Source organism: Megalobrama amblycephala, linkage group LG3 (assembly GCF_018812025.1).
Source record: "Megalobrama amblycephala isolate DHTTF-2021 linkage group LG3, ASM1881202v1, whole genome shotgun sequence".
NCBI lineage: Eukaryota > Metazoa > Chordata > Actinopteri > Cypriniformes > Xenocyprididae > Megalobrama > Megalobrama amblycephala.
In genome coordinates this window covers 23,045,614-23,061,940 of record NC_063046.1, presented here as the reverse complement: position 1 = coordinate 23,061,940, position 16,327 = coordinate 23,045,614, and the positions used below count along the sequence as shown (strand labels likewise).

The window sequence follows — 16,327 nt, the reverse complement described above, 5'->3', positions numbered from 1 at the left end:
GTGTTAGGCGTGACATCACTGTGGAATTTCCGCTAACATGCTGCCTATCTGTATGATCTGTTTGTCTGCTCGATAAACAACAGACATTGTGAACTTCACCTCAAGGCACATTCCGCTACCCAGACAACATTGGTTTAATGAGACACTCTCTCCTGCCTTTACACTCAATCTTAAAAAGAGGTAAAAGAGCCCTTATTTCACATTTTGTCATTCAATTTTAATCAAAACATAAGGTTTTTCTCATTAAACTGTATTATGCAATTTATTTTAGATGAAGGATAGTGAAAGCATTGTATGGAATATGAAGTTTATTATTCAAATACAAAATTGGCAGTTTTAAAAGAGAAAACAAAAATAATATTTTAACAATAGAAACAATAGAAAAAAGGCACATATTGTTGTCCCTCTAACACACAAGAGAACCACATACTGAAATATTTAGTCTGACTGCCCAACACTGACATCTACTGGACCTTCTCATCAAATCTCAGAAACATCTGTTCATTTAGAAAAATGATCATACAACACACTATACGTTTTAAACTGGCCATTATGTCAAGAAGTGCTAATTCAAAGCATACAGGGTAGGAAACTTAGAGGAAATATGATAAAAATAAGGAACAATCACATACACAGTCTTCCGAAGTTAAATGGTTCCAGTCTTTCTGTACAGTGTTTTACTTGAGAAATATGATCATTTTCTTTATGAGAATGTGCAGTTTATGATTTTCTCTTAAGTAAAAGTCTTTGCCCAGCAGTTATACAGTCTATTGATTTAACATCTAATTCTACGACCAATGATAAAGATACATTAGAACTATAACATATTCCCCTAAAATAATTTAAGAAAATGATTAAAACAGATGTACAGTCAAATTAGATAATGGTGAAAAAAAAAAACACATTCAAGAGCAGCACCTTTTGTCTTGAAGGACAATGCTTTGTGACCAAGACAGTGTGATTTATGTTATTCTTTAACATTTCCCTGCTCTCCCAAGTTTTCTTTCTTTATCCCTCCAAGACAAGAAAACAGGAAAACTGTTTCAATCTGTTCCTACACTTGAAAGATAAGGGAACAGGAAGTGTGTTTCCTTACGCTCACACAGACAGGAAGTTGACATTTCAGTGATGGAGCTGGTCATTTTAAACAAGACGGTAGAAGAGTGCTTGGCGTGTAATTCCCTACAGGAAAGGGAGAAGGTGGCTTCCACATATTGTGCCCATGGTTAATGGGGGAAAATAGGTTCGTGCACAGAGGTAAATATTTAAGGTATAAAGACGGTTTACACATTTTTCAATGACAAATGTGTCTATTTAGTCTTGAATGAAGGATGAACAATAGTCAAGACACTCGCTGGCCTGCTACATGTTTTGGTTTTACATATCATCAAAATAACATTTAGCAATTTCAGCTTTGCATTATTCTCTTTTTGATGCCCTTAAATATATAGCCACGCTTATGATTCACATGGTAGTACAGTTATTGAAACCACTTCTCGCATTTCAACAGGCATACAGCTCACTGCACGTTTCCTGAGACGTCTGCAATTGCCTTATAACGGTCGACCTTTGAGATTTGAGCCTTACTCATAACAATCTATGTGCTGATGATTCCTGTCAAATAAACGTGGAGTAGCCTTTAATTCTTTCAAAGTACAGTTATCACCACTTCCTTTGTTGCTCCCATGGCAATACAGTAGTTTTCCTGATGAGAGGAGTCTGCTGAACAATGATGGCTTCACAATTACTCTCTGAGTCCAGAAAATACGTGTATACATAGAAAAAAAAAGATAACACACAAACTGATGGTTTTTACAGGAAATACAAGATACAAAAAATGAAAAAGACCAACACACTCTCATTGTTACTCATAACTTTCACGCTTTGGTGAATCTGATGTAAATTCGTATTAATTTATGTGATCTCATTTATATGTTTTCATGAGGTCTATTTTTAACTCCCTGACAGTTAGGTTTAGGGGTGGGTAATGTTTTCACACAAATCTTATCGTACTTCGTAATTCATACAAATTCTTTATCAGTTTGCCAAAACGTAAAATAGTTACACGTTTTCTCATGAGATTGGGTTGAGTAATACAATATACGCAATAAGAAAAAAATGGTGTGAGCAAGAAAGAACACATATTTCGTTAACACAAATTCAAATTTGCTGTAAGGATAAAACAGCCTAAAAGTGAGTTTGTCCAACCAGTGTCCAATGCGGTTTTATACAAAATCCACCTGGAAAAACAACAGTCCAAAAGACCAAGGCAAGTTTTTCTACTAACATACACTTATTCAATGAAAATTACAAATACAGTAGTGCTCATCAAAATTTCATAACAATGTTTGAAAGAAACAAGTATTGGCACTTTCTTAAAAGGACCCTTACAAAAAGTCCCTTAAAGAGAAGACAGAAGTCTCCATGTGTCGTCCCTGGACAATGACCACCAGATGACAATGGGCTTCAGTAGGAGCTATCGGTATCAGAGCCATCTACTCCATAGAGCTGAGCCAGGGTCCTGAAACGAGGTCCCCAGTCATTTAAGAAGTCGTAGTCCAAATTGGACCCACTGGAGGACGAGTCCATAGAGCTAAGAGAACCGGCCAGGGATTCAGATCCCTCATAGCCGTAGATGTGTAAAGTATCGTAGGGAATCCCATCACGGTCATGATCCGCCTCATCCTTCTTCACTTCGATCATCATGGCCATGTCACCCTTACAAGCAGGGGGTTTCTTCACCATGGCATAAAGCGAAGACCCCGCGGCGGGCCGAAAACTGCTGTCGTGACAGGCGGAGGTCAGGATGGAGACGTCATAACCATTTGTGTCCATCTCTCCTCCGCCCTCTTCGTCATATCTCACGAGCTGCTCGTGGATCTCGCCAGACGACTTGGCGACCAAAACATCTTTCTGATAGCGCCTCCGCAACACAATGAGGATGACGATGACTAATATGATGAGAGAAATAAACACAATATCACTATAACATCTCTTTTTCGCTTTTTTTCCTTTTTTCTTTCTTTCACAAATAATCATTTTAGCCTCTTCCTGATTTATCTAAACTCATTATGAATTTTTATTGATATCACAAGTAGAAAAGAACACATCTGGAAATGTAAGCGCAAGCGCAAACTTCTACTTCATAAAAGGTGTACAGATGCAAGCAAAATGTCTTCATCTCACACTCTCAAAAAATAAATTAAATAAATAAACTGGGGTACCCTTTCATACCAGTACCATTTAGGTACTGATGTGTACATTTTACATTTAGGCATGTAGCAGACGCTTTTATTTGAAGCGACTTACAACAGAGGAATAATATGTGCCTGTACTAATATGCACCTTGTAGGGTTAAATAAGTGTACCCTTTGAAAAGGTAACGCACCAATGACAGCTTTTGTACCCTTTTTTCCCCAGAGTGTACCTTTGTACACTTTGTTGTTTTTTAAATCTCATCACAGTGAACTAACAAACAATGACAGAGAATATGGAGCGCCTCTTTTACATGCTCTTATTTAGACTGTTTGGTCCCTGGGTTATTTATACAATCACACCACTTTAAGAATCCAAAGATTGTGAATTAAATAAACACCGTCTCCACTTGGGAAATTACAGAGAAAAGCCTTTCATCAAAGACTCACATGTATTATTAATATGACAACCCTCTTGTCATGTCATAAATCCTTCATAACCTTTTTTGCTAGGCTTAATTAAATAATGCTTTTGGTTTTTAAAAATGTGTTCCCTTTTTTTCCCTCTTAAAAAAACAATGAAGAATGAAAAATGTGTCATTGGCCTTGCATGGAAACCTTTGCAACAGAAAGAAGAAAAGCAAGTGAGATAAGAGACGCGTGTAAACGTACCCAGGATGGTGACGATGCAGAGAAGAATGGCTAAGAGGGCGCTGACGCTCATTCCGGCCCGGGCGTAGGCCATACAGTACTCAATCCTTCGACCCGACTGGCATGTGCACACTTTGATCTGGAGAAGGTTAATGCTCTTCTGTTCTGGTGTACCTCCATCAGTGATTTCTATTTCGAGCACATGTTCCACTGTGTGCTCTGTACTGAAACCTCCTTGCTTCAGCACAATGCTCGCAGTGTTATCTACAATGAATGTAATAATTGAAGAGATGCAGTCATTAATTTTGCTCTTATTCAGGGGAAATGACTGACTATGTATGCCACAGGTGCAAGCTAACAATTTTCATCAGCAGCGCTATTGTTGCCACTGAACTCTGCTTTTGTTTTCTGTTGATGCTTGGAGGGAAATGTTGCTGAGATTCTTGTGACAATTCAATGCAACCAGGCCTAAGAATATCCCATTTTACACAATAGTAGGAAGAGTAAATCTTCACTTTGGCATTCATGTGGCATGAATTGAAATGCTCATCCAGCACATTTGGAGGAAAGTCAGTTGCAGTTGTAAAAAGTAACATTATGTTGTCACTGAGTACATGGCTAGGAAAAAAATAAATGATTTTAAAGATTACACTTAAAAATAATTTAAACCATGTACACTACTGTTCAAAAGTTTGGGGTCAGTAAGGTAAAAGACGCTATAAAGAGAGTTGACATTCCACTACGTAACTTTGCAACTACATGTCAACTACCAGTCAGAGTATTAGTATACTGTCTCTTTCTATCTGCTTTATTTTGATGCTCCTCCAACAGACATTCTACTGACTATAAGTAACTTTGCAACTTTATTTCAAATTATTCTAACCCGAACCCTAACACCTAACCTCAACCTAACAGTCTACTACAGTCTACTAATACTCTAATGAGAGTTAGTTTACATGTAGTTGCAGAGTTACTTATAATTAGTAGAATGTCTGAAGTGGACCATCAAAATCAAGTGTAACCAGATTTTTAAATCTTTTTGAATTTCTGAGTCCTTTATGCTCACCAAGGCTGCATTTATTTGAAATATTATTACATTTTAAAACAACTGTTCTATTTTATATGTTAACATTTAAATTATTCCTGATTAAAAATCATTTAAATATGCAGATATATAATTTATATTAAAAAGAAAACTCTTTGTTCCAGTCAATGCACCTTAACAATCTACTTTGGTTTCCCTTCTACTCGTTTCTGCCAGTTTAAAACAGTAATTGTCATATTAGTTCATTATGGGAGGAAAGAAACCACAGTGTTCTGAAAATGTTCCTCAGTCTGGCACATTTAGAACATGGAGTGTCAGATCATAGATTCATTGTGCAGGGCTGCTGCTTTTAGAAAGCTTGTACCTAATGCATTTTACAGTACTTTGGTGGGTTTATTTCTATTCTTTTTATGCCTGATTACACTAAGAATGATCAGCAGTTAGTTTGCTTTGGAGTAGTCTAGGGACTAAGGATAAAACAGTCTTGATGTCCCCTCATCCTTGTCCTTTTTCATCACCTCACATCTTTTATATTCAATGTTAAACATTATCCTATATTTATAATGGTAGAGCGATTTATTAAAGATGATTAGTACTACTCAATTTTAGTGAACATGAATTTACTCACCTTGGTTATCATGAAGGGAAAAGTTTGCACTTTTTTTTGCCAGAGTGAAACGGAACCTGCCTGAATTTTCATCCTTGTCGTGGGCACCAATAGTCCCAATGATCTGCAAGAGGGTAATAAGGATTATGGAAAAAGATATCCGAAGTAAAATTATAATAAATTTGTTAATGTGAAATTATATTTAGATAATTTCTTACTGTGTCACGTTTATCACTTTCACAAACATACACATTGCTCCCATTAGTTAGTTCTGGTGCATTGTCATTAATGTCAAGAACCTTAAGTTTAACCTCGGCATAGGACTTTAGGCCTGAGAAATCAGAGAAAAAAATAAAACAAAACAAAAACAATATTTTATTATTATTATTATTATTTTGGTAACACTTTACAATAAGGTTCATTAGTTAACTACATTAGTTAACATAATGAACTGCACTTATACAGCATTCATTAATCTTTGTTAATGTAGATTTCAACATTTACTAATACATTATTAAAATCTTGTTAACATTAATTAATGCATTGTGAACTAACATGAACAAACAATGAACAACTGTATTTTCAGTAACTAACATTAACAAAGATTAGTAAATACAGTAACAAATGTAATTTGAAAAAAATTTTGTATATTGATCTCCGACACACATTCATTCAACAACGTCTGCTCTGGAGTCGTCACAACACGCACACGTTGTGGTGCTCTCATGAACGCAAGTTGGAGATTCTTACGGGTTTCAGAAATTTGTACGGGTTTGGAACGACATGAAGGTCAGTACTTAATGACAGAATTTTCTATTTTGGGTGAACTAACCATTTAATTATTATTATTTGTCTTATGAACTCCTTCAAAAGTTTATACAGTACATTACTGGTGCGTGGCTAGGGTTATTTGATGATTCTTTTATAAAAACAATTAACTACCAATTTTTGCTAATATATTAATTTTTAATTAAACCAAAGTATTCTTGAAAAAACAACAACAACAACAACAACAAAAAACACCACCAATAATTATCACAGCAGAACAAAACAGTTCCCACACTCTAAAAAATGCTGGGTTGTTAAGCGGCTGGGTTTGTCCATATTTTACCCAAACATGGGTTGAAACGACCCAACATTTTTGAGTGCAGAAGTTCCATTCTGTTGGATTTTCTTAAAACAAATTCACAATTAGATAATTTAGCCAGAGCTAATTCAGCGAGCTTGTGATCTCTACAGTATATAAATAAAACTGAAATAGCCCAAGACAGTTTATATTTTGGAAACACAAATACTAAATTTTTGGACACACTTATATGAATTAATGTTCCACTAATGTTAGTAAATATATGTTAATTGAAAGGCTTATGCTAAAATTCTTAAACTATTATTACAAATATAAATTTTCCTTATGCATGAATTGAACATCTCAATTCATTTACTACTACTACTACTACTACTACTAATATAAAAAGCCCAACTTAAAATTATTCCCATACTGGAATTTGTGTTATTTCACATTGTTTATTTTTCACTATTTTTCTAACATGTGGAATAGGTAGGAATATATATATATAAAAATGAAGGTGTGTGCAGACTATTGATTGGCAGTGCACATGGGTAAGTTGTGAAAGCGTGTTTATATCCTACCATTTTGTATATCCTCATGTGCTGTAACATTGAATGTGTATGAGGATTTTTGCTCTCTGTCCAGTTGCCTCTTCAAGGATAGATGTCCTTGTACAGAATCCACAGCTACAGGACAGTTTGGGTCTTCAATAGAGTACCTAGAGGGATCATTAGATTAAATCTGTCTTATTTCCATCTGTTTACACTATAACCTTTATGACAGTACAGCAGAACACAGAAAACCTTTCGTCTTTTTTGATACCTGAATAAAAATACATTTCAGTTTATACCGTATTTTGTGTCTGGTTTTATCTGGATCCTTTGCTGAAACCGCTCCAATGACCGGGGTCTTGAAGGGGCCCTCGTAGATGATAAACTGGTATTCAGTTTGGCTGAAAACAGGTGGTTCGTCAACATCAATTACATTGATGGAAACTTGGGCTCTCTTCAGCAGGGCTGGTCCTTGGTTATCTGGTGATTTAGACACTGTGTGCTCATCCACATTTACACTAAAAATGTATTTGTTTTTTGTTTCATAGTCGAGAGGCTGTGAGGGATTGGAAAGAAAGAAAAAATAGAAAAATAACAATAAAGGCACAAGAGCTTATACATTTCAACTTTGATTCAACTCATGAACAGCACTGCTTAGTCTTAAATGGTTAGTTCACCCCAAAATGAAAATTCTGTCATTAATTACTCACCCTCATGTCGTTTCAAACCTGTAAGACTTTTGTTCCATATGAATTGAGTGGTTAAGTCCAAATTTTCTGAAGAGAATCGATCGCTGAATCGATGATGAACAGATTTAATTTAGGCTTTTACTCGCATGTAAACACTGATCAGTGAACATTAGCAGAAGCTCAACTGAACCTGAATAACGCACAAGAACTAACCTCTTCCAGAAGCTCAAACGTAATGTGTAACACAAGAGAACGAACCTCATTGGTTTTGCAGCACGTTTGAGCTTCCGGAAGAGGTTTGTTCTTGTGAGGTTTGGTTGAGTTTCTGCTTATGTTTGCTGATCAATTTTTACATGCAAATAAAAGCCTTAAGAAAATTTAGACTAAACCGCTCGATTCATATGGATTATTTTTCCGATCTCTTTATCCGATCTCAAAGTGGTAGTTGCAGAGGCAGTCTATGGAAGGAAATCTGACAGCATTCTGTCATCAAAAATAGCTTAATTTGTCTTCCGAAGATGAACGAAAGTCTTACAGGTGTGGAACGACATGAGGGTGAGTAATTAATGACATAATTTTCATTTTAGGGTGAACTAACCCTTTAAATCAAATCCCCTTTCCTCTTTTTATTAGGACATCTTTCAGAGCTTAACTCTGCATCACATTACTTAAAACCAGTTTATATTGCTCTAATGCTGGCCAAGAAAGCTATTCTTCAAAACTGGAAAGAAAAACCAATTATTAAACATCAGTCATTAGTTAAATTTACTATAGACCACATGGCAATGGAAAACATAGCTACTATAGCAAGAAAGAGCAATAGAGTCTATGTGGAAGTGCGGTCCCCCTTTATAAGCTTTTTTTGAAGTAGAGGATTAAGTTTCTGCCTTACTTTTGCGAAAACCCTGTTCAGATCTATGTATCCATCTTTGTTACTTTACATTCTTATACTGTATAATAGAACATGCTGTGATAATTTTTTTTTACTTTTTATTTTATTTGATGAAACTAAGGTACATCATAGATTAATCTTCATGCATGTTCAGAAATATGATGCACCAGTCATGCAGTAGAACTCATTTAAGGCATGATGTTTTTTCCAGTAATAATTTCTATATTTTTATATGCAGATTACATTAAGAACAGCAGTATATTTTTTCACATTGTATTGTTGCAAAAAATACTTTGTGCTAGACTTTTTTTTGTGATGTATTAAGGAAGAAACAGCATTCTAAAAAGTCAAGTTGGTTCATAACTAGTTTATATAATAAAGCTTGATGTACTTACCACTTTGAGGCTAAGAATTCCATCTTTCTCATTACTTCGTTTGATGCCAAACACTTTATCATAGTCAAATACAGTGAAACTTGGATCTTTGTTTTGTATCTCGTCTTTGTCCTCCACCCCTAAAATGCCAATTTCAAATCCGGGTTTGCTGTCTTCTTTCACATCAAATTGATATTTTCCTGCAGGAGAAAGTGACGTTCTGTTGGTACTCTAGTCCAGCACTCAGTGTGTCTTTACAAAATATTCAGTTACAGTTTTTAAGTTGACTTACCTGTCTTGAAGGTGGCAATATTGTCATTTATATCATTAATGTTGATGGTCACAACAGTAGCAGCAGAATTCCCAGACAAAATTCCTGGCAGATCTTTGGCTTGTATAGCAATTAGGTACTGACTCTGTTTCTCACGGTCAAGGTCGCTTTTCGATGTACGGATTTCACCTATAAAAACAAAGACATTTATAATGTTACAAAAAGATTACTATTTCATAATATTTCATAAACTTAGTAAACGCTGTTGCTTTTGAACTTTGTTCATCAAAAAAAAAAAAAAAAAAATTTAAATAAAAATAAAAATACTGAAAAAATGCATAATAGTTTCCAATAAAATATTAAGCAGCACAACTGTATTAAACATGGATAATAACAAGAAATGTTTCTTGAGCACTAAATCAGCATGTTAGAATGATTTCAGAAGGATCATGTGACACTGAAGACTGGAGTAATGATGCTGAAAATTTCCTGAATGCCCTCATGTCACATAATGGTTGTATATAAACTTCTCATGACTAGGAATACCTCAAAGGCACACATTTTAATAACATAAACTGAGGAAATAACCACTTGCATATAGCTCATGAAGACGGACAGAGAATGGGAGATAACTCAGGGCTTAAATAGACAGAGCAAAAAAAGGGAGCTAATAAGTTAAATAAAAAACACCAGGTGAACTGAATACAATGATCAAAAGAACAAACTAGCAACTAGGTCAAAGGGAAACACAATGAAAAAGAACATACATGTATATAGGTTAGGTTACAATATTACATTTTAAATATATTAAAGGTGCTAAAGAGGATCTTTTCATCGACTGAGAAACCAAAGACTGTTACTGAATTTTTGAAATGAGCGCATGCGTAAGAACAACCCCCCTCCTTCACAGCTCAAGGGAACGCCTCCCAAAACTCGTGCACAAGTATTGGAACACGAGTGTTTGTTTACCACCGGCATTCGCTGTGTCGTGTTAGTGGATTCATTATGTCGGACTCACCGCAGTTGTTACTCCTGTCTCCTGACAAAAACATTGCATGCGGCGCCTGTGGAGTGTGGAAAGTTACTGGAGCGCGCAGCCGCGCTCGTCTCTCACAAGGAACGTCACGGCAGTGATTGACAAGCCAGAGGGCCAATCGTTTAAGCGATGATCGCATAAACGATTGGCTGATGTTTTTAAGGCCCTGCCTCGTGCACAGATGACGTATATTAATATTATTCCTTTCAGTGCACCTAATAAATAGTTTCTTATCAGTTAGTAAAGACAGTTTCAAGTAATATTGCAAAAATGTATAAAACAAAACATCCTCTTTAGCACCTTTAAAACAGATTTTTTAAATTGTAAACAGTTAGTTTAAACTGTAAAAATATTTCACAATATTACTGTTGCTATATTTTGATCAAATAAATGTAGCCATGATGAGCATAAAAGTACAGTTGCCGAGAGAGCTTGTATGTGTTGTGGACTTTTGCAGCGCATGTGTTGTCAAACTAATGAAGATGTTTTCTTTATTTGCTGGTGTTTTTTCTGTTTGCATATGTTTTCTACATTTGAAGCACGTTGAGCTCTCTCGGCCACCATATAAAAGACTTCTTTCAAAAACTTTACAAAATCCTACTGACCCAAATCTTTTGAATGCTGGTCTGTGTATGTGTATATAATGTAAATATATAAACCTTTATTGTTGATGTTGAAGAGGTCTGTCCCATTTAGCAGTTTGTACTCAATTTCTCCATTTTGAGTAGTGGGATCATCAGCATCAGTTGCAGTTACTGTCATTACTATCGATCCTATAAACATAAAAACAAACATAAAAATCATATTAGTTCCAAGGAAGTTTTTCTTAGTGTAACATAATACTTTTGATATAGATAAATGTGAGAAATATACTAATTTTTATTTAATGCTTTGCTGGCTGTTTTAGAGTACTGCAACATCCACATTTCATAAATCCATGGTTTCAAGTTGTACTATATCATCTGTCTTGATTTCCATTTGTGAATTTGTCCACATATATGGCCACCTTGAAAAAAAAAATACTTATGTTACTTTGTTTACCTGCTGTAGAGGACTCGTTGATAGATCCAGAGAGGTTAGGTGGAAAAACAGGGCTATTGTCATTAATATCCAAGACCACTATTACAAATGAATCATCTTTGTCCTCCTGCCTTCCGTTATCAATGCTGATTATTGAAGCTGAGAGTCTGTATTCACTTTTCTTCTCCCGATCCAGCTTTGCATTGACCAAAATATCCCCATTGTCGTTTACAGTAAAAATGTCATTAGCACCTTCTCCTTTAAGAATATATCTTGAGGACTTAGAGAAATGTGTATTCTCTAGCTAAAAAGAGAAAGAAAAGGAACAGATGGATATAAAAAAGCAAGCATTATGACAAACAAAGATGACAAAGATTATGTTATATCGGTAACACTTTACATTAAGGCTCCCTTTGTAAAGGGTTTATAAAGGTGTTTGTTAATGAGTAATAAGTCATTTACAAATACATTATAAATCATTAATAAACAGTTATAACTGCATGGATAAAAAGGGCGGCTTTAACGCAATACCTGCCAAATAGTGAGCCGCTTTTAACTCATGTTATAAATGCTTAATAAATGTATTTATTCACACTTATTTAACTCAAAACAAGATTCATGGTTTATTTCATGATGCAGCAAATATTGACTATCATAATTAGGCTTGTTCATTAACAAACACCTTTATAAACCCTTTACATAGGGAACCTTAATGTAAAGCGTTAACGTTATATCTATATATAGTATTTATATAGGCCTATACTAACAACTCAGAAGGCTCTTCAATTAATCTTTGAAGTACATTTGAAAAAGTAGTAGATTTAGTGTAATATTCAAACTATCACTATATAAATCATTTCATTCATCATGGTTTGGACACTTTACCTTTCCAATTTTTTCAGGTGGGGTTTTTGGAGGTGTTTCCTCAAATGCATAAAGTTTATCCCATTTCCAATCCCTCTTATGTCTTTGGAGTACTGTGCTCGGCATGGATGGTTTTTTCAGAGCTTTCTGGACATCAGCTCCCATGCTGAGGGTACATAAAACGACCAGGATACCTGCCCAGCATCCAGGCTCAGTCATCTGCCTCCAGGCAGACAGTTTCATCATCTGTAGACCATGTGAATGGAACATCAGAACAAAAATATATACATGAATTCATGTCTTTCAAACATGGTTACTTGTTAAGAAAGAAAGAAAGAAAGAAAGAAAGAAAGAAAGAAAGAAAGAAAGAAAGAAAGAAAGAAAGAAAGAAAGAAAGAAAGAAAGATCTTTACTATGTACTAACATTTAAATTAATCATTTGATACAACACAATTATTGTGTACATAGATGTTTTTACATTGTAGGCTACTTATATATAAAAAATACCTCCATGTAATTACAGCTATAATTAATTTATGTAATATACATCTATAAAACTGTTGACTCTTCCCTTACACCTTAACCCACCCTTAAACCCATACCACCAAACCTATCCCTAACTAAGCAAATCCACCTTAATAGCAGCAAACGTGTTTTGCAATACATGAACACAATAAGTACATCGAATAACTTTTTTTTGATGTTAAAAACACCTAATATAAAGTGACCGAAAGAAAGAAAGAAAGAAAGAAAGAAAGAAAGAAAGAAAGAAATCCTTTATCTCTGACTATGAAATCCCTTCATTAAATTGTCTGTCTCATTAGGGTTCCTCCTGTCACACAATCTTTCGACTGTATGCTTCTGAATCATGGGAAACAGCACACTGTAACTGTGTGACATTGTAAAAGCCTACTAATACATTATCTAGCCTAATATATGCCTGAAAATTCAGAGGCTATTCCCATCCCAGATAACACACTTTAGCTTGATGGACCATTCTTATGTTAGACTCATTTAGATGACGATATTAAGATGAGGTGGATTACGCTTCTTAAGTGTTCCCAAATTGCTAAATCTTTGCTTGAGGGCCTCATAGACTCTTCCACTCAAAATTATTACTTTCACATAAGGTATAAAATGCCCTCTTGACTCAGTTTTGAAGAACCCTTTACGCCAATATATATATAAGAGAAATGTATAAATTAAATAAGTATAAATAAAATAATACTTTCATGTTATTTCAGTTTTTTATACTGATGAAGCATGTTTTAGCTGTTTATTCAAAAAAAAAAAAATAATAATAATATGAGCTCAAACTAAATCCATAAATCCATAAAAGGTTCTATATGAAGTGCCTGACAGAACTCTTTAAAGTTCTATATAGAAGCTTTTCTTCTAAGAGTACACTTTTATTGGACAAGTGTTCCATGAAATAAAATATCACTGGACGGAACAGCACCACCTCACTTGTCTGTGTTAGCTCTACTGAATTCCAACTCCTGATTCTGCTTTGGTTTTTTTTCGGTTGGTTTCACTGGTACAAAAACAGCCATATTGTTTTCTAAACGTTGGTTACTCGATTGTAACTTCTTGTTTAAATGCTGGGTTAAAAACAACCCAAGTTGGGTTGAAAATGGACAAACCCAGCGATTGGGTTGTTTTAACCCAGCGGTTGGGTTAAATGTTTGCCCAACCTGCTGGGTAGTTTTATTTAAACCAACTATTGTTTAAAATTTGCTATATGACTAGCTTAAAATGAACCCAAAATAGTTGGGAAATTAAAAACCAGATGCAATTAGAGGCAACAATAATAGACAAAAGGTGAATGTTTATTAATAAGCTTTAATATTTTATTAATATAAATTTAATAGTTTAATAGTTTATTAATATAAATTTATTAATAAGCAATTTCATAAATGTTTATTGTTTAATAATTATTCATTGAACATTAATAAATGTTAATTTCCAACATACTTTGGGTTAATTTTAATTAAGCAATACAGTAATTTTTAAACAATAGTTGAGTTAAATAAAACTACCCAGCAGGTTGGGCAAACATTTAACCCTACCGATGGGTTAAAACAACTCAATTGCTGGGTTTGTCCATTTTCAACCCAACTTGGTTGTTTTTAACCCAGCATTTTTTAGAGTGTATAAACTATCGACAGGCTTGTGTCTTTGGCCCATATTCAGTCAGAAGCACTTCTGGTTGTATTATATCGCAATATTAAAAACTGCAGTTTAGTTCTAACACCCTCTCATCCTTAATTTCTATTCTATTTTTTAAAGGAAACAGAGTAGATAATTTTCATTCAAACAAGTCTAAAATTAACCATCACATATTTTTTCTTCTTATTCCCACCCACCTCTTTCAGCACAAAGATTTCTTTTTTTAATTTAACGCAGTGCTATCAACAGCTTTAGCTGAGACTCATTATAATCTCAGTACATTGACACTGAAGCATGTTTAATACAAAAATTGTTCTTAACATTTGATATTATTGAAGAGCACACCATTTCCACAGCAATTGTTGTGTAAACCAGTCATTTGAATGTCTTTCTCTCTCTCTCTGTGTGTGTGTGTGTGTGTGTGTGTGTCTATGTGTGGGCTTTAGATTAAAATATGTTTAATCATGGAGCAGCTTCCAGCAATCTGCAGTCTGCCTACTCTCTCCTCTAAGAAATTCAGCCTGACATGCATCAACTCTACCCTTCACTCGATCACTTATCTTCCATGTCACAAGTTCCAGAAACCTGTTAAAGGCGTCACTGTCTAAGTGTGTGCATTACACCTGTTCTCACCACTGACTCATCTGGTACACCTTTCTTCATTTACAGTCTATGTCGCATAATGTTAAGCTTACATCTGGCATGTTTTATATTATTTACAGACTGAACTGTGCTGTTTTACATGACCTTTCATGATAGTATCATCAGCTTTCATTGTCTGTATAATGAGATAGAACTGATTTCTGCATCTCTTAAAACATTATTCCTACAGTGGCATCTGGGGTGAGACATTAAGAATAACTTGTAACTGCTGTGCTGTTTCAAGAAAAAGCAGGACAGATGGTCTAAGGATTTATTATCGTTTCTCTGTCCCTAAGTAAAATGTTACATCCAGATAAGTTCAATGTCTTCCCATGGGTAATCAGTGTTCCTTGGGAATTTCCTTCCTGTTAGTCCAGGAAACATCATTCAAATCAGAGTTAATTTTTTTTTTAAGCAAAGATAAATATTAGAAATAATACTTAATATAATTTAATATAAATCACACCCACATACAGTATATATTATACAGTTATTAAAATACGTGACAATTTTGACTGACCTTCATGGCTTTGACTTGAAATGTATCACTAGAAAAACAAATATATAAATTTATATAACATATTTAAAATCACCTACCAGAGTTTTGTTCCCTTCAACTGTCTTTCTTGATTCGAAAATCCCTAGAGTGAATGAGTCGAGTTATATCCTCCTCAGTTTCAGGTCAGTGGTGTCTGTTTCCAGCTGCATGTGAACCTGTCTGAGCTCCCACAGGGCTGCTCGCTGGACAATCAGGCCACTCCAGTGGCAAAAGTGATCAGCCCAACCCAGCCGTTCCTCTGGCAGCTTCCTGTTATTGTCCCTGCCTCTTTAGTCAAGCTCCAAACCCCTCTCTGGAAAATCAGATAACATTTGCAGCCCCCTGACCACCAGTAGCTCTGTGAGGCAAACGGTGCATTTCGCCACTGAACGAGAGAGAGAGAGAGAGCGAGAGCGAAAGAGACAGGGAGCGAGTGCAGAGAAAGAGACCGAGGGGGCTGGAGGTGGGAGATCATTAAGTTCCAGCTCGCTCCTTGAAAGATGAGAGGAAAGCAAAACTGATTTATTATTCAAACTTATAGAATAAAGAGCATGATAAACAGGTTAACGGAGTTAAAGTAATCCTGGGAGATTTTCCTCAGAGTGGTATTAAATTTTTCAGAGGCCGTGATCATCATATCTGAATCTGTGATCTTGTATAAACTAGTAAGTGAGAAAGGGGTGGAGGGCTGAGGGGGGGGTCTACTCGTGCGTTC

At 35.2% G+C, this 16,327-nt stretch overlaps 1 protein-coding gene across 1 annotated transcript; it reads right to left on the bottom strand.

Moving 5' to 3' along the window:
* Positions 1 to 293: 293 nt before the first annotated feature.
* On the bottom strand, positions 294 to 16,052 carry cdh5 (cadherin 5). Its single transcript, XM_048184656.1, has 12 exons — positions 15,672 to 16,052; positions 12,285 to 12,509; positions 11,421 to 11,703; positions 11,039 to 11,152; positions 9,365 to 9,532; positions 9,094 to 9,272; positions 7,417 to 7,673; positions 7,148 to 7,284; positions 5,716 to 5,828; positions 5,519 to 5,621; positions 3,867 to 4,109; positions 294 to 2,951 (listed from the first exon to the last, which is right to left on the bottom strand). The coding sequence occupies exons 2-12, from the start codon at positions 12,507 to 12,509 to the stop codon at positions 2,467 to 2,469; spliced, it is 2,307 nt and encodes a 768-aa protein (XP_048040613.1). The 5' UTR covers positions 15,672 to 16,052; the 3' UTR covers positions 294 to 2,466.
* Between the last annotated feature and the right edge of the window lie 275 nt (positions 16,053 to 16,327).